A 17,311-nucleotide genomic window follows, 5' to 3' on the forward strand; every position below is an offset into this window, starting at 1 on the left:
AAGCAATTTATTCTGCTTCATCTGGTATCCTATAACTCCGTCTTATGCAATGATAATAAGCAATGCAAGCACTCCATGACCTCCTTTATGCTCGCTCGCTCGCTCCATATCTGCAAAGCTTTTCCTAACCATTGCGGTCCGTGTGACAGCGACAGATCCCCTACTAAACAGCGGCCCTGTACTCCTTAAAGAACTTGAGTTTATACTTGAAGTTGACCGTCCCCAACGAAGGATCCGTAATCGCAATCTCATCCCCATTGCCAACCAGCTCTCCAATCTTCTTCTTCAAATTCGGTCTCGTCATCTCCTCCAAACTCACAGGGCTCTGCATATACAGGGTATGACTCTCAGCACGAATTGAAGGCTTTTTCAGCTGTGCCTCTGCTCTCTCAGCCAAGGACTCAATGAACTCTTGTAAAGTAAAGTTCGGGTCGACTTCGAGATCTCGAGCAAGTTGTCCACATACTGGACAGTCATCTTTCTTCTCGTGCTTGAAGGTGTAGGTATAGATGCTGTCGTTTCCGGAATACATCATGTAATTCTCCTCGAAGCCAAGACTAGGGTTCGTTTGAGTGGCGATCTTGAAAGCTTCGTTGCAGCAGCTAGCAGCTATGATGGCGTTTGTGGATGCAATGGCGGGAATGATGTTCTTGACTACGCCTTGGGTGAGTGAGTAGGTGACGCCCGAGATCTTGAACTCTTCTGCTCGAGCTAGAGCTTTCTTGTACAGCCAGGTGATGTGTTCTGGGTCATCATTGTCTAGCTTCGGGAATGGCTGCTCTTGCTCCCATGCAATAATATGCGCCCACTCAATGCAATGTTCTGGCTGGCGAGGGATCGTTGCGAGTGTGCAAAGAGGGACTGCCTGTCTTGGGGCATGCATATCAAGTTGACATTCTAGGCAAGATGTGATGGTAGGGAACACGACGCGCGATTGGCCCTTGAATCCTAATTGTGTACTCAGTCCTGCGATTTGACAATCTATATAATAGTCATACATACCTTCTGTACCTCCGTCAATCAGAGGCTTATAACTCTCGGGATTTTCTGGGTCCGCAAGATTAATTAGTGTAGAGTTCATCCACCGTCGAGCCTCAATACTGTCCAGTCCGCAGATGACTATGTTGAATTGCATGTAGAAATCCTCGTCTTTGTCTTGAATCTTGCAATTATGCGGTGTAATCGAGACCCCTTTAACTCTCTTCTCTACAAATCTTGCTGCCACTTCTGCTTTTGATTTGCCCACATCGCTGTGACGGAAGAGGAATTGGCGGTTGAGATTCGAGACGTCGATCGTGTCTAGGTGGTGTTAGGAGGGCAGTGACCTTTGGAAGCAAACCAAAACGCACCCATATCAATCACATGTATGTCCTTAAAGCCGGAGAGAGCCAGATCCTTCAGTAGTTCACATCCAAGGCCTCCAGCGCCACTGTTCTCCAGTCAGTATCTGTATATTCCCGTCTCGCTCCAGGCAACTAACATGACTCTGTGAATTTAGTTAGCAGTCATCCTCATTCCAAGAAGTCGCAGATACGAACAGTACTTTCAGTCTATCCATCGTCGAGACTGCCTCATCACTGGTGTCAAATTCCTCAGATGTGTACGGTCCTGTGTTTCGACGAACATTGTCCAGGTACGTCCTAGAGGAGGGGTGTGAGCTTCTGCTTATGTTCGGGAAGGTGAGAGTATATACCATCTTGAGTCTGGCTCTAATGCGGGCACTGGTATTGTGCCTGCCACCATTACAGGTTGAGACATCTTGAATACAATACTGTGTGCAAATGGGGTTGCAGAAGAGGGGAGTTGTTGTTTTAGAAGGGGAAGGGTAGGAGGAGGAGGTACCTTCTTATCTTATCGCCGTGCATTAGCTCCAGGCAAGCTTCGCTTCGTCCAATTCTTTATAGTCCTGCCGCTAGGCGAGCTCTGCTATTTATTCCGGAACTTCATCTCAAGCCAAATGTAGCCATGGAGGGTCTGCTCAATCCTGTGAGTACTTCATACAAGTCGAAAGACAAGGAAGAGGATGCTATCTTGGTTGAAGTGCCTAGAGCATCCAAAGCTATTACCAAGCCGACTTTCCAAGCTTCCACTCCAGAAGAGGCTCTCGAGATTTTGAAGAATGAGCCAGACTATGAAGCTCTGATCTCCACCTTACGATTTCTTGGAAAGTCGAACCATGATTTCAATATCACTTCTCCAAGTCCTGTTGCATCTCAACTAGTCCATGTCCTCGTCTCAGAAACATTGCCAAATTACTGGAACGTCGTATATGAACCAGAGGGGAAGAATTCGAAAGGAGGAAAGCAGAGGAATAACAGGCGCCTGCCAGATCTCGAGTTGTTTCTTACATGTCTCCGAAGTGTCACGGGCTTGAATGCAATTTTGTTGTCTCTAAAAAGACATATTCAGCTGTCAAAGGAGACGAAAAGGGCTATAGGCGGTCCAAATGTACAGGATATATTGACCGTCCTTCTCCAGGCACTATCAGCGCTTCTCGAAGGGGATCGGTCAGTTGAGAGGATCTGGAGTGCTATATACGTCTCCTCGGATCCACCGCAAAAGCAAAGGACCATTTGGAATGAATTCTTAAGCCTGGTTGGGGGAGGCAAGATCTTGGGAACTGCTGCAGAAGTAGAAGATATTGTTAATGATCTCAGTCAGAAGATCGGCGAAAAGTACTGGATAGCAGATGGTAGTCTCTATAGCTCGTGGCTTTCTCGCAATATTTCTTATTGGGTAAACTGTTTGCCAACGGATTCTGTAAATGGATGGAAATGCTGCAGCGAACTACTAACAAAAACATTCCGCCTTGGATATACAGGTACGTAACACAATTTCAGTTTGTAAACCATTCTCTAACATGCTACTAGAGAAAACTCTCAACGAGCTCTTGAAGTCTCTGCTCTTTCAAAGTCAGAGTGATGATACTAGATTCACGAAGCTGCTTTCCAGCTTGCCGACTTTTGAGCAGCGAAATGTACTCTATGCTCTTCTACAAATTATCTCAAAGGAGCATCTATCCACCACGATCACATCTAAAGCCGATTCTTCATGGTGGAAATCAGATGCCAAGGTTGTTTCTGGCGCCGCTGGGCTGATAAAATCATTGGTAAATAACGAAGAATCAAGAAAAACTCAGCTGTTGTCATGGCTGACTAGTTCCACGGGAGCTTGTGTTGGCGAGGGAATTGCAATTCGACGTGCAGTTGTAGCAGCTCTTGCTGAGGACAAATCTGACATGGAGGCCGTATTAGAGAAGAGCCTGCTGCAACTTGGGGACCAATTGTACATTAAGCATACTCCTACAATGCAGCAAGAAGGTGCGAGTCTAGAAAGCTGCTTTTTCGAAACATTTACTAACCATACTTAACAGTTCATACCCAGGTTCTACTTCTCGCTGCAGGCCAGGTCCACCGAAAAGCTCCGCTTCGTCTTTCAATGATGATGAGGTCAGGAGCTCATTTAAATGTTGTCACAAACAGACTTGGATCTTCATCACCCCGTGCGAGGTTTCTAGGCATGGTAGTTGGCGAAGCACTGTCTGGATTAGTTGATAAAGGGGACAAGAAGATGGACTTCAAAGTGGATGAGATGAGCACTGCTGAGGCAAATTGGTATAAGAGCTTGGCCAACGTTTCCGATACAATTGGCTCTGCAGACATATTAAAGTCCGGAGTAGTCGCTCCGTCATCATTCAAAAGTCAACCAAGACCTTCGAAGCCCGTGAAGAAGCCTGCACCTTTTAATGGAAGCTCGAAGATCATTTCGATCGAAGAAGTCGACGATGATGAAGAGGAAGAGGAAGAGGAGTCAGATGACGATGGCTTAGTTCCATACGCCAAACCATATTCTGACCCAGAAGACTCAGATGAAGATGCCACGAACATCATTCGGGACAAATCTACCGCTCCAGTCTACATCCGAGACTTGATAACGTATTTGCGAGACACCGATAATTACGACCGACAGAAACTCGGTCTTCAAACCGCAGCACCGCTCATTCGAAGAAAGGCGAATTTTGGAACAGAAGTCAGCTCACATGCTGAAGAGTTAGCTACTCTGCTTGTAGGGATACAAGACAAATATGACATGGATGATTTCCAAGATATGAGGTTACAAGGAATGATTGCCATACTCGTTGCCCTACCCCTGAAAATGGGCCAGTGGTTCTCCAAGACCTTCTTCGACGGGGACTACTCCATCTCCCAACGTGCCTCAATCCTCACCACCCTTGGGCTCGGTGCACGAGAAATTGCTGGGTTCAGCGAAGAAGCCAGTTCCCTAACCTCAAGTAAGCCCCAACCTGTCCCCTCTTTTCCAAGCAAAACACTCCCAGAAAGCATGCACAAAATCTACGCCTCATCTCCTTCACCCGCCAAACGCGAGCTCAAATCAACACCCATCTCAACCCTCACAACACAGCTAGCCAACACAATGATAGCACCCATGGCCGCCTCCCTAGCCGACAAAGCAACAGGTCCCAATATCCTAAAAACACGCACCTTTTCATCCCGCATGGCTGTTGAAGCTCAACGAAAGAAGCCCACCACCAACGCTCTAGCAAAAGTCGTCGCAGATGGCTTCTTCTTTCCCCTAACCGGTCGATTCTTCATCCACCTCAAAGCCCGCTCCAATATTGTCTTTGATCCTTTCCTCTTAGCTCTATTTCTGAAAACGATAGCGCTATTACTGCACGCCAGCGGCCCGAACAACATGTCCTTGCCGCAGATGACGAGCGAGGCGTGGGATTTATTACTTGGGCTGAGGACGCAGGCTACGAGTGATGTAGGCGTGCTTGAGGGTTTGCTGTTTGTGGTTATGGTATTGGTCGAGGTTAACTCAGATAAGAGAGGCTTGGTTGAGGGGTATGGAAGGCAAATTTTGGAGATGCAGGAGTGGGTTGAGGGGGTGTTTGGCAGATTACAGGGCGTGGGCGGTGAGGAAGAGGAGAAGGTTAGGGTTTTGGCTGCGGGGGTGCTCGTTAGGATTAGGGAGTGCGTGGAGAAGTATCAGGCGCTGCTGTTGGGGGATCTGGCTAGCTTTTGAGCATAGTTATTGGGCTGTACTAGGTAGCTCTCAAAGTCTCAAATCAAAGTCTTGAGTCACATACTTGACTCCCGTATTTCGAAATTATCTTTCTGCCCTGATCCGATTCTTTTACTTCCTGAAGCCACAAGCCCTCTGTTCGTGGTTCACATTCTCGGAACTCCGCCCTCTGCTTGAATGTTTACTCCTCACGAGTCACAACGTCCTTCATTGGGAGGAGAAGAAGATGTATAGCGCTATTATGACTTTCCTATTTATTTTGCGAAAGGAATATCTGAAGAACACGACCCGGGCCTCCTTGTGGTCAGTATAGTATTTCAAAGAGCGTGAATAGCAACTGTTGACAAACCTAACTACAAGCTTACACTTGACAGCAGAGAATCCCAAGGCTCGATTTAGATGGTTGAGAAGACGAGAAAATAAATAATAATTAGCAAGCGAAGAAGTAATAGTAGATTGACTGGTTCACTCATAAACTCACAAACTCACAAACTCCTAAGGATTGATTAACGAGCTAGTTTATTGAATTCGGTGGATTTTTAATTGGCCAATCTCAGAATTAGTCAATAAATCAGAACAGAACGCCGCGCTAATTCATTCGTTTCATTCCGTCCATTTCCCCTTTTCTTTCTTCCCAACGCCTTCCCTATAACCCATAACGTAAAAAGCTGAGCAACAAGTCTAAGAAATGTTCATACAATTGATGACCACGAGCAACCACGTCAAATTACAATCCATTCCCTTCCAACTGCTGCATCTTCGGTTTTGGGGAAAACTCATCCGTGACGTAGACGTCGCCGAAAGCACCTAGCTGCTTGATGAGACTGTCCAAGATGCGTTGGAACTCAGCCGCCATTTCTGTAGGCGAAGCTGTGCCCGTCAGAGCAGCAGCAGATGGTGGTTCGGGAAGTTCAGGAAAGTGGGATACGGTGTAGGGCTGCTCGAGGCGGCTGCCTAAAAAAGAATTCGATATGTTATTCGGTCGTGGGGGAGGTGGCATGGACGTATAGTCTGGATCTAAAAAGTTGTTGGAGACTTCGTAGTGTGGTATATCGTTGGGACCGTCCCGGGGATCATGTTCAACATCAGAGACGGAGAAATCGGAGACGTCTGCGATATCGCTGGATTGAGTCTGCAAATTAATGGCAGCAGGAAGAGTCGTGTCGTCAATGTAGATAGATGGCTCCGCTTGGTCAATCGGTGCTTGGTATGAGGCATGACGCTCAAACTCAAAGGGGTTTCCGGATGTCATCTGCTCGCTCGACGTGGAAACATCAGAATTTGCAGTTGATGGGCGTGTAATCTCGGGATAGCTATCAGGCATACTCATATCAAGATCGATGAGTGACTCTGCCATAGATCTTCGCTCTAAGGCAGGCTGTGTCGAACCTAAAATGCCAGGGCCGCTGAATGAAGCCCCTAGAGGTTCAGTTGGATGATGAATCAAAGTCGGTCGAGCACCAGAGCCAGGTGTAATCGCTGGTCGTGAGACACTATAACTCGAAGGAAATCTGGATACTTCGGGATCTGCCGAAGCAGGTGGTGCCATTGCACTTGCCGATGGGAAGGTCCAGTCTTGAGTGCGGCGATTGGGATTGGCATCAGCCGGATCGCTGAGTGCGGGTCTGCTGAAGGCATGCATTGTTGAAAATTCATCTTCGTCATCCATACGCCGTCCTGCGGGCTTGATTGTGTCCTCCCGGAAGCTTGAAAGGCCTGGATCGGAATCATGACCGTCAAGGTCGATCATCGTGTCTTTGATGGCCGTCCTTGCGGAGTCATCGCGCAGAGGCAAGTCAGAGGTCGGTGGAGACATCATCTGTCCGTAATGGACTTTACTATTATCGTGGTAGTTAGATTTGGTATTAGGATCGAAGACTTTCAACAAAGGATTCAACGGAGCCGCAAGAGCTTGCGGTGGAGGGCGCCTCCTCCCGGCCTTAGCACGCGGTGGTTCCTCATTAGAGGGCATTACGCTAGCGCCGTAAGCATCAAACATATCCTGGGCAGTTGCATTATCGAAGACTTCTTGACCAAAGGATGGGGTGGTAGAAAAATTCCAGTCTCCGCTATCGACTGTCGCCCCAGAATCTACATCCCCAAGTCCTTGGGCTCCGCCAGGCATGAATAAAGATTTCCGACTTCCACCATGCTGTTCCCAGACCATAAATGCGCGAACCAGTTGAGCCAGACTTGACGTTGGGTATTTTAACCCTGTATTGTGAATGTATGGGTGTCTCTGGATCTGCTCGATGGTGGGCCGAGCACTTGGCGCTTCCTCCAAGCAGAAAGCAACTAAGTCTCGGAGGCCGTCCGAATAATTGCCTCCTTCTAGTCGAGGAGTGGAGACTGCATGGCGCGCCTGGAGAACCGAAAAGGTATTGACCTTGCCAACATTTGGTGGTAAACCCGTGGCAACCTCATAAACCATAGACCCGAAAGCCCAAATATCAATTTCCTTGCCGTAGCTGACATTAGAGCCAAACAACTCGGGGGCCATCCAATGAGGTGTACCAATGACTGTTGTTCGTTTGTCGAACTTCTGCTCCATAACTCCAGCAACACCAAAATCGCAAAGCTGCACACCTCCCTGCTCGGTGATGAGTACGTTTGCACCTGAGATTTGTCAAATTATGGAAATTGCAATTTACGGTGTGGACTTACATTTGATATCTCTATGTATAATGTCGGCCTCATGAACCCATCGAATAGCCTCCGCTACGCCCCTAACAACTGGGATGATCCATTTTTCTTGTAGTCCACCAGGGGCAGTTGGTTTCATCTACCATATGATTAGAATCTATCAACAACATGGTTGTGGGAGGCCAGGGAACTTACGAGGGTTGCAATGCTACCACCTGCGCAGAATTCGGTCACCATCCACATAGCCGGGCCAACAGGCAGTGCTTCAATAACGTGATTAATATTGCGGGCATTATTTTCGCTCAGTATCTTCAAGGCATTGACCTCTTTGAGGAATTCGCCGTACGCGTCGGCATTTCGCGGGTTCAATGTATCGCTCTCATCAATATCGATGATTTTAACAGAAACAATAGCTCCCGTGCTCATGTCCTTGCTGTTGTGCGGGTTAGTCAGTGGACTGTGTATGTTTGACAAGCTCACGCTGGACACAAAAAGCGGCACTCGTTGTTGTCAACTTTCGATACCTCGCTCAGCTTGACACGTTGAGAGTTTGGTGCCGCTTTTTATATCCACGATACAAGCTCAAAAACGACTTACCTCTTATAGACCCTTCCAAAAGTACCCTTGCCAATTAACTCGGTGAGACAATATTTGGGGGGAGATTTTCCGCTCTTGTTACACATCTCAACCACGGCATTCTGCATCTGGCGAGCATCCTCCACAGCCTTCGTCCTGATTCTGTTCGTATCCGTCGACCGAACTTGAAGTTTGTTATCCATCTTGGGAATCTTCCCACTCTCAATGTGCTCAACCGAAGAGTTTCTCTCTTCAAAGGTGATTGTCACGACTGGTACAGTCAGGGAGGCGGGCGACGGAGGTGGGAGTGGAGCGGGAAATGGAGGAGGTCGGGACCGATCTGGCGCTGGGAGATGAAAATAATTGTCTGGTTTAGGCCTAACAACGAGTGGCAGAGGTAGCTGCAAGGGGGTACGTTGTCGCTGCACAGGCGGGGGGTTATTATGCCTTTGGCGCGGGTGTGAGGCAAGACGTTGCAGTCGCGGATGATCTGGGAGCTCAACCTGGGACTGAAGTTGAGGCTTAGGCTGGACGTTCAATGAGGGGAGTTGGCGGGCGCGACGAGCGACGTTGTGGGCTTGGAAGATATCTAAGCTTCGGCGATCTGCTTTGTGCAAGGAATTCGAAGAGCTTGTCGAGGCAGGTGCAGGTTCAGGTACGTGGGCGCTCTGTTCGAAGGTGCGTTACTCGTCAGCATGAACGGATTGGAGGAGAAAAGGTGCGTGGAGTGGGAGATCAGAAAGAACGATGCAAAGAACGATGCAGGTGCAGACGTAGGTAGGCTCTGTTTTTGGAAGGAGGAAACAGAATAGAAAGAGGAAGTAGAAAGTAGTGAGAGATAGAGACAGCGACAGAGAGACAGAGAGAGTGAATGAGGCTGAATCAAGCAATCAAGTCAACATACCCCTGTTGCGGCTGCCATCGCAAGTCCCGGATTGCCTGCATGTGGCTGCGGTGGTCGCTGGTCGATCCTTCCTATTCTGGTCTAACGTGGTAGTTAGCGTCCGTCTCTCGATCCTGATACGCTCACCCCTTTCGCACGGCCTGGCTTGGCATTCTTCTCTTAACGACATGCCATACGGTACTGTACTCGTGAGTACATCCATCCACCAACCGGCAGTTCATCTACCTCAGTCTTTGAGCAAATTTGTTATCACTTACCTCACTACTACCATCAATCCCATGACTACCCCTATTTCCTACCTCTCCATCTCCCTCTCCCTTTCCATGTTGCTTTTGGATGTCTGTAGACGATGAGACATTCTCGCGAACACGGAATGGAGGCGGGCCTGGATGCTTTCGGGATCGAAGTTGGCTCTGAATGTCTCTCGGAGGATATTGATTCCCACCTCTCCCCAGTCCTCTACCTGCTGCTGTCGATGATCGCAGTAGAAGTGCCTGTAAGTGTGTTTGCGAGTCTTGGTGCGGACGGTGATGCACTGTTGGCCGAGGAATAGATTGCTTTCTAACAGGACCTTGTGAATCAATACCCCCACCGGATTGCGTCTGAGGCGAATACGGCCTCGTGGTAGTTTGCAGTTCAACGCAAGCATCTCCAGTCAATTCTGTACCAGGCTGTGCTCGATCACCCAGCGAGAGACACTCCCCCGAAAGACCTTTTATGAAATCGAAATTAGTGACGGGTGATTTGGGTGGAAACTCAAAGGGACGGGTAAACTTGGTGCACCGCATCGGAACGTTATAATTCTTGGGCATTCGAGGACTAGCGTAAGTTGAGTACTGCTGTAGCGCTTGTCTAAGCTTTGGACTTCGACCTCGTGCTGCATCGTAATCTGACGGTAACTGTTGTGAAGGCTTGACGGGGAACCTCGTCTGCGATGATTTTATTGCATTGAATGGTCGCGTACCTGGTGATTTGAACTCTTTGCATTCCGAACACCACTTCGTTGTAACGCCGGACGGCATCGGCAAGGGCGTTATATTTTGCTTCTGGTCGTCGCAAGGTTTGACCACTGGAAATCCACTCGGCGTCGTTATTGGAAAACTGTTCTCATTTCGATGTCCCAGACCGTGTGGGACATTGGCAACCGGAAATCTGCTCCATGGTGTATTTGGTCCTCCTTGCTGTGACTCGGCAAAATGCGGAAGATCCTGACGCAGTTTCTCATCTTTTGTCTGGATAGGCCTCTTCGTCTCTGCTCTCCAACCAGGCAGTTGTTCCTCGAACTCTTCTATACTCATCCGGGGGACGACAACTGGCCTTCGGCCCATCAGATTGCTATCAGCGTTTTTCCAGTGGGCCTGTCTGTGTGAGGACGGATTCACGAATTTGTAGGAAGGATCACGGAGGTGCCCATCCTCGGACACATCCGCCGTGCTTCCTGTATTGTCTTCAGTGGAGAGGCTCTCAACCTCTTGCGTCTTTACCTGTCGTCTAGTCTCGTCATTCGATACATGAGCCCTGCTTCCTGGATTATCTTCATCAACATATCGTCTTGTTTTCTCTTCCCGCTGTGCCTGTCGCCTGGTCTCGTTATCAGATGCGTCGTAAAGTGAATCGAATGGTGGTCGTCGCTGAACATTTGGGGTGCGCATTGAAGGAGGAACATGCTGAATGAGAGGAATGTCCTCCGCCAACAACTGTGTTCTCGTTGTTTGACTGTGGTTTCGTCTGCCAAAAAAAGCTCGAAACGGCGAACGTGACTTATCTCCAAGAGGCTCGACCTCACTTTTCTTGGTCAAGTCACATGGGGATTCAAGGCATCCTCGGCTTGTATTAGGCTCTGTAACCAATTCCCCTTTAGCATAACGCCATACACTTCGAATCTTGTCTCGCCAAGTTGGTGTGTCAGGTGTAATATATGTTGGTCTTCTCGAGGGCGGTTGATGCTCAACCGCGTGTCCGTCCTTGAGGAGGTAGTCCACATAACTGCGGCCGGCCATATCGGAATATTCTGAGGTTTCTAGAAGAATCGGTATGTCATCCGGTCTTGGATACTGATTATCTCTTTCTTTGAGTCTGTCGCCAGGTCTCTTTTGAGGTGCCATTTTTTCTCGTCCTCTGCTGAGGAAGACTCAATTGAAAGGTGGTTGGTCGCTCGCAATCATGCAATCATGCTGGCCATATTCGAGGCTTCCTATCTTGCTGTCATCAGGCATTGGTAATGAGATCAAGGTCGCTGGTTGAACAGCGATGAAACGAAGATCGGAAGTTGAGGTTGTATGGATCCTTTGTGCGAAGAATGAGAAGTTTACGGCAAGAAAGTCAATCAAAGTGGATATGTTTTCCCATTTGGGGTTATTCTTGAAGCTTTCACAGCACGTGGAAGCGGAGCAACATTGCGCCCCTCTTTCTCTGCCAAACGCCACATACACAACATAACCCTAATATATTAATTTCTTCTTTATGTAACTGATCACTCGTACTCAGCCCTTCGTCCTCGATGTTTCTGCATGTTATCATATCCATTTCCCGCAAAGTTGTAAAGCAATATCATTTTTTCAGATCAGAACAGTATTTCCTGTTTCGGAATTCACAGAAGCAACACCGCCCTCAGGGAACTACTACTTGAGAATCCCAAAACGGCATACTGCCTATCCACTATCCAAGGCACCTTAGGCACCTACCTAGGTAGACATTCATTTGTTTTCATATCGACACAATATCACGCGTTACGCGCTCCTTATCTTGATTCTGCCTTTACATGCCAAGCAGAGATATATGCAAATGCTATGCAATCTATAGTATTATATTATACTTACCTATGTAGAAAGCTCGCCTCAAAGACCTCCTAGAAATAGGATATAATGTATTTTCTGGAGGATAACTGTGGCGTACGACTATATGATCCTCACTTTTAACACGCTTCGATTTGATGCACTGCTCACGTATCGCACCTGCAAAAAGTGGGCGCGTAACACAACCGCTGAAAGTCCTGTTATCCTCTTTTTTTAAAGGCTGAAATGAATTCCTACCGGCTACCTACCACTTATAGGTGAATTGATTTTCTTGCAAGGGTCTAGACACAGACGCTCTATAGCTGGGACGGCTTGACCAAGGTAGATGATGAGACTATAGTAGGGTCGAAAGACTTGAATTAAAGGGGGTGCTTTTGTTTGACTTTATTTTCTTCGAGAGTAAAGACTCCAAGATACTGTGCATTACTTGTAGCGCAAAGGATTCTCGGACCAGGCACCTTTGCCAAACTCGGCAGTAGCGTCAAGGTAAGCAAGACGTGTGACAGAAGATTTATCTGATGAACAAGGTCGAATCCGTCATTTGTTATAACCTGACTGGAAGGTGCCGAACTGATCCCCGCATTATTGCACAAGATATGGAGCGGTCTACCGGTACCCGACCAGCGTTTCCCAAGCGCTTGCACACTGGCTAAACTGCTCATATCGACTTCCCACCATTCAATCTCGGTATCGAGCTTTCCAGCTACTTTGGCAGCTGCTTTGAATTCGTCGATGACGGATTCCGGGGACGGTTCACGAGGTGGTGGGTTTGGTCGACATCCCAAGACGATATTTGCGCCCCGGGAGGCGAATCGAAGAGCGGCTTCACGGCCAATACCGCTGTTGCCGCCAGTGACGATAATCCATTTTCCGGTGAAATCGACGTCTGGAATCTCAACTGTTGTGGAGTTGCAGCACCTGAAGGATTGTATCTGGCACCAGAGGGAGGATGGATATTTGAAAGGCGAAGCTTTGCTTTTTTTCCCCCATCGTGAAGGAAGGTTTGGGGCTTTAGTGTTATGGTGTTTTTTGAAGCGGAGATAGAAGTGGTACGTGGTACGTATACAGAGTAGAAGTGGAAGTGTGAATGGCCACGGCAGCCTTCTATGATTCTGCCCAGCATGCCCATAAAACGAATCGTTTCCACCCTATCACGTTTATTCATTCTAAAACCATCTCACGTGGAACTGATAATATAGTTTGCTAATAACTTCGTTCCTAGAAACATTGCAGTACCATCATTTAGGAATTCCAACGTTGCACAAACTCACACCCCGACCCGCTAATTTCTAGCTACTACCTCTGAATCCAATTCAAGGACAGTTTCAGCCAGTCTTCTATAATGGGTCTTAGGCACCTCTCTAGAATATCTTGAACGGGAGCACGCTTGAAGGGTTTTGGAGATGCATCCTTTATTCGTTGTTATATGAAGTTGGAAGACTGGGTTCAGGGGCTCATATATAATATATCGAGATATACTTTCTTGCAAGCGATGACTACCAAGTCGGTAGAGAGTAGCTTCTAGTCAATAGATTTATCTGGTGCAGAGTCATGATTTGTAATTTTTTATGGCCGAAGAGGGAATTCAACGCTCGCATTTGAAAAGTCACCTCATCAAACTATCAGTCTCGGTTCTCTTTGAAATCTCCTGAAATATTTTCACGTGCTAAAGGGTTCACCTGGAAATCTTCAAAGCCCGACTGTTCATTATATTATGATATCCTAAGATGATGCTCTCAAGTTTGAAATTTGTCACCCCGATTGCCGCTACAAAGCCTCAAACATGTTTCTAGACTTCTCGTCCTCTTCATCTTCCGCAGCTTCTTTGATAGTCTGGTAAGGCTTCACCATTTGACTACCGGTTCCTGTAGACGCTAAACAAGCCATATCCCTCTCTCTATACAAAATCCGAGGCTGAGGGAGAACATTTGTTCTTTTGGGGGGCCTGGCCTGTAAAATTCCCACCATACTATCTCACTTTTTGTCGGGATCGCCAGCAGGAGGCTGTGTCTTTGAAGGTGCCGGATCATGACCAGTTTGATCTTTACTGGGTTCCTTCATCAAGTTCAACGTTAGCGGTCTCCGATAGCATGAGGATATAGATATCAACACATACTTTGATGCGGAGCACCATCCAATGACCCCTTTTTCCGCATCGGGGAACTTCCTCGCGAGACGTCCCCAAGATGATACCAGTACTAGTGTTACACTTATAACAGAACCAACGACTATTCCGTATCCATTGCATATCTTTGTTTGGGAGTAACTCCGTTTTGCTTACGAATTACTTTAACTTTATCTTGCTTTAAGCTAAGGGTTGAGAATCCTGAGAGAAGAGGGTTTTATAATCGAGTTGATGGGTCACCATGTAGAAGTGTACAAAGTAGGCAATTATATAGCTATGATTGACAAGGTGTCAATAGCGCTTTGGTATGATTCTGACCCCTCTGACGTATAATGGCAACATGTTTTGCACTTTGAATCACGGCGTTGCTAATAATTTATTATCAACCAACAAGTTTTATATTATGAGTGTCGAAGATCGAAGCATCAAAGTTCAAGAAAACCAAGGCTCGTTAGCGTTCACAAAGCTTTCCCATGTATTTGGCGCATCTGTCAATTGATCCAAAGTCCACTTTAAATCCTCTCTTCCAGTAGGACCAAAGTAAGAGTAGTCATCTATCAACCCAACACTCTTCTTCAATTTGCGTTGCATTTCTGCAGTCAAATTTCCCCTTGCCTGATCAGCGCCGACTTGAGCATAAGTGACCTTTTTGCCAGTGATCTTCGTCCATACTCCCACAAGCTCAAGCGGGGTGTAGAAAAATGTTGCACATGTGAAACTTTTGCCACTGTACTTTGCTGGGTCGAGGAGAATTGGTGCAACGAATTTACCAGTGTCGGTGATATCGATCATTGGGAGAAGGGCAGTGGGGCTCCATGTTTGTGAAAGAACAACACTTCCATTATCCTGCTGCAAATTTCAAATCAGTTTCATAATGCAAGATTTATTCATATATGGGAATAAACTTACAAGTTTTGGCCGCATGTAGGAAATATGGTTCTGCATGTACCATCCCGCCATAAAGAAACTGCTCAAAATCGGCAAGTTACGAATATATTCCTCGACCTCCGCTTTGCTATCAAAATGGGCCACATCCGTCAAAGCTCCTCTAGTCATTCGGGATACATTCGGGAGTGAAGACCAAATCAAAAGCGTAACACTTGCAGCCAGTGCAGCATCAGCGATTGCCTTTCCTTGAGCAATTTCGATTGCCGCCGACCCTTTGTCCCAGTCTGGAATACTATTATTAGCTAGAAGGAATGCTATAAGGCGTAATAAAGACATACAGTTGGTAACGCCAAAGACTGCATAAGAATCTGCAACTGCTGAGACGAGCGATTGAGAGTCACTGAGATCAGCCTGGATCACTTGGACACCTCTTTCTTTGAGAGATGTCGCAGATGCTTTGGAGGCATCACGAGTGATTCCACGCAGATGGTAAAGGTTTGAAAGTTCGGGGTTCTTCAGAACATAATCAATCAAAGATCCGCCTTGTTGCCCAGTGGCTCCGAAAACAGTGAGGAGTTTGGTCATGATGAGAGGCCCGTCCTAGATCTCCTTGGATGATGAAGAGAATATAATCTGGAAATTTTATCTCCCCCTTCTCACCTCTTATAGAAGTTCTACCCTGCCTGGTTTTCTGGGACTTTGAAGTGTATTGCTCATCAAAGCATTCGCTAGTCAAAAGGGGGGAGCTCGCTTGTTCCAATGTGGTTAGGTTATTTCTGGTTTACGCCCTAGCCTATCAGAACTGGCCCCAGCGATGATCTTGGGTCAACAACATTGGACCAGATTCTCGAATCGGACATCAACCATGACAACAAGCCACTGCATGGCATTCCGGGTCATATTGTGCAAGCTGCTAGCAGACATGAATTCACATAGCTGGGGCTGATCAAAGAACGCGTTCAGCGAGGAAAGGAAGGCATTATGGACGATGTGTCTGCCAAGAATCCTAGAAAGACACGAAAAAGAGGCCCAAATACAAAGGAAGGTTGCTCTACTTGCAGGTATGCACCCAAGCCTTAATGCAGCCGTTTAATCACGATGCTTAAAGTGGTAGGATACGGCGGAAGAGGTGTGACGGCACAAAGCCAACCTGTATCCGATGCACCTCCACGGGTCGCACTTGCGACTTTCTCTCATCATCTTCACAAGGCCGATCTGAGGGTGAGGCAGTCCTTTCCATAGTCCGCTGTGAGGGGTGGAATATTGGCTCCCAAGAGCGTGGTCAATGCTGCCGCAAAAGTCCCACTCTACACCCTAGAATACTACCTACCCTGGGTTTGCTAGGTCAGGTTGGATCCCAAGAACTTGATCATTTCGATTACTTTCGGACAGAGTGCACCGAAGAATTTTCAGAATTCTTTGACCAGAATCTGTGGAAGCGGCTCATCCTTCAAGCTGCACATACCGAGCTTTTCATCCTTCAGGCGGTCTTATCTATTGGCGCTCTCCGTCGATCCCAGCTAGCCCCACACTCACCAAGAGCTATCAACCCCGTGGTGCTTGAGTACAGTTTGAGAAAATACAGCATTGCCTCCAAAATTCTTGGACTGAGAATAAAAGCCGGTACCGTGGACTGGAAGATAGTGGTTCTTGGAAGTCTTGTGCTTCTCGCAATCGAGGTTTTGGAAGGTCATGAATCAGGGGCCCTGATGCACCTAAATAATGGTGCCGCGATACTTAAAGGCATTCTACTTACAACTGCAGATGCCTCATCTACTATGGGGGTTGGTGGCACAACATTTCCATATATCCAGCATGGGATTGAAACCGAATATTTGGTAGCTGCCTTCACACGCTTGAGTGTGCAAGAACTTCCGTTTTTTGGTGTACCGATCTCAGTCGTTCCACCAGCTCCTGCAACGACCAGTCAAAAATCCTACTTCACAAATGTCAGAGATGCTAGGAACTCTCTCAATTCCATCATTGCGGCAGTATATGCCTTCGTTCGCCGGTACGAGCAGCCGGATCTTAGGATCTCCCCGATACAACCGCTCTCTGGTGTAATCTCAACTGAGATCTCTTATCTACAGATTATTCTGCGGTCATGGATACAGACATTTGATTCCTTCTATTCGCTACTCGAACATGTCGACACAGAAACATCTCTCGCCGCGAATGTCTTGATCGTACAATATCATGTCTCCTGGGTCAAAATATCATGCTTCCTGGATGAAATGAGCTACGATCAATATTTGCCTCGGTTTGAGGAGATACTGGAACGGTCCAAAGCAATAATACTTGCCGATGAGGGTGAACCATGGTCAAAATCCAGAG

At 47.3% G+C, this 17,311-nt stretch overlaps 4 protein-coding genes across 4 annotated transcripts; 1 reads left to right on the forward strand and 3 right to left on the reverse strand.

The window, feature by feature from the left end:
* Positions 1–163: 163 nt before the first annotated feature.
* uba3 (NEDD8-activating enzyme E1 catalytic subunit) lies at positions 164–1,758 on the reverse strand (the record flags this gene model as incomplete). The annotated part of the gene is made up of 5 exons (XM_031147603.1): positions 164–981; positions 1,003–1,299; positions 1,350–1,429; positions 1,539–1,640; positions 1,694–1,758. 5 exons carry the CDS (start codon positions 1,756–1,758, stop codon positions 164–166), a joined length of 1,362 nt encoding a protein of 453 aa, XP_031006866.1.
* Positions 1,759–1,965: 207 nt separating this feature from the next.
* tel2 (DNA replication checkpoint protein) lies at positions 1,966–5,046 on the forward strand (the record flags this gene model as incomplete). Its single annotated transcript, XM_031147604.1, has 3 exons — positions 1,966–2,821; positions 2,871–3,320; positions 3,374–5,046. 3 exons carry the CDS (start codon positions 1,966–1,968, stop codon positions 5,044–5,046), a joined length of 2,979 nt encoding a protein of 992 aa, XP_031006867.1.
* Positions 5,047–5,773: 727 nt separating this feature from the next.
* On the reverse strand, positions 5,774–8,115 carry KIC1 (Serine/threonine-protein kinase; the record flags this gene model as incomplete). Its single annotated transcript, XM_031147605.1, has 3 exons — positions 5,774–7,662; positions 7,711–7,828; positions 7,885–8,115. The coding sequence occupies 3 exons, from the start codon at positions 8,113–8,115 to the stop codon at positions 5,774–5,776; spliced, it is 2,238 nt and encodes a 745-aa protein (XP_031006825.1).
* A 6,406-nt stretch (positions 8,116–14,521) lies between these two features.
* Positions 14,522–15,562, reverse strand: NMRAL1_12 (NmrA-like family domain-containing protein; the record flags this gene model as incomplete). Its single annotated transcript, XM_031147606.1, has 3 exons — positions 14,522–14,938; positions 14,999–15,261; positions 15,316–15,562. The coding sequence occupies 3 exons, from the start codon at positions 15,560–15,562 to the stop codon at positions 14,522–14,524; spliced, it is 927 nt and encodes a 308-aa protein (XP_031006824.1).
* Between the last annotated feature and the right edge of the window lie 1,749 nt (positions 15,563–17,311).

This window comes from Lachnellula hyalina (assembly GCF_007821495.1).
Source record: "Lachnellula hyalina strain CBS 185.66 chromosome Unknown contig00037, whole genome shotgun sequence".
Lineage (NCBI taxonomy): Eukaryota > Fungi > Ascomycota > Leotiomycetes > Helotiales > Lachnaceae > Lachnellula > Lachnellula hyalina.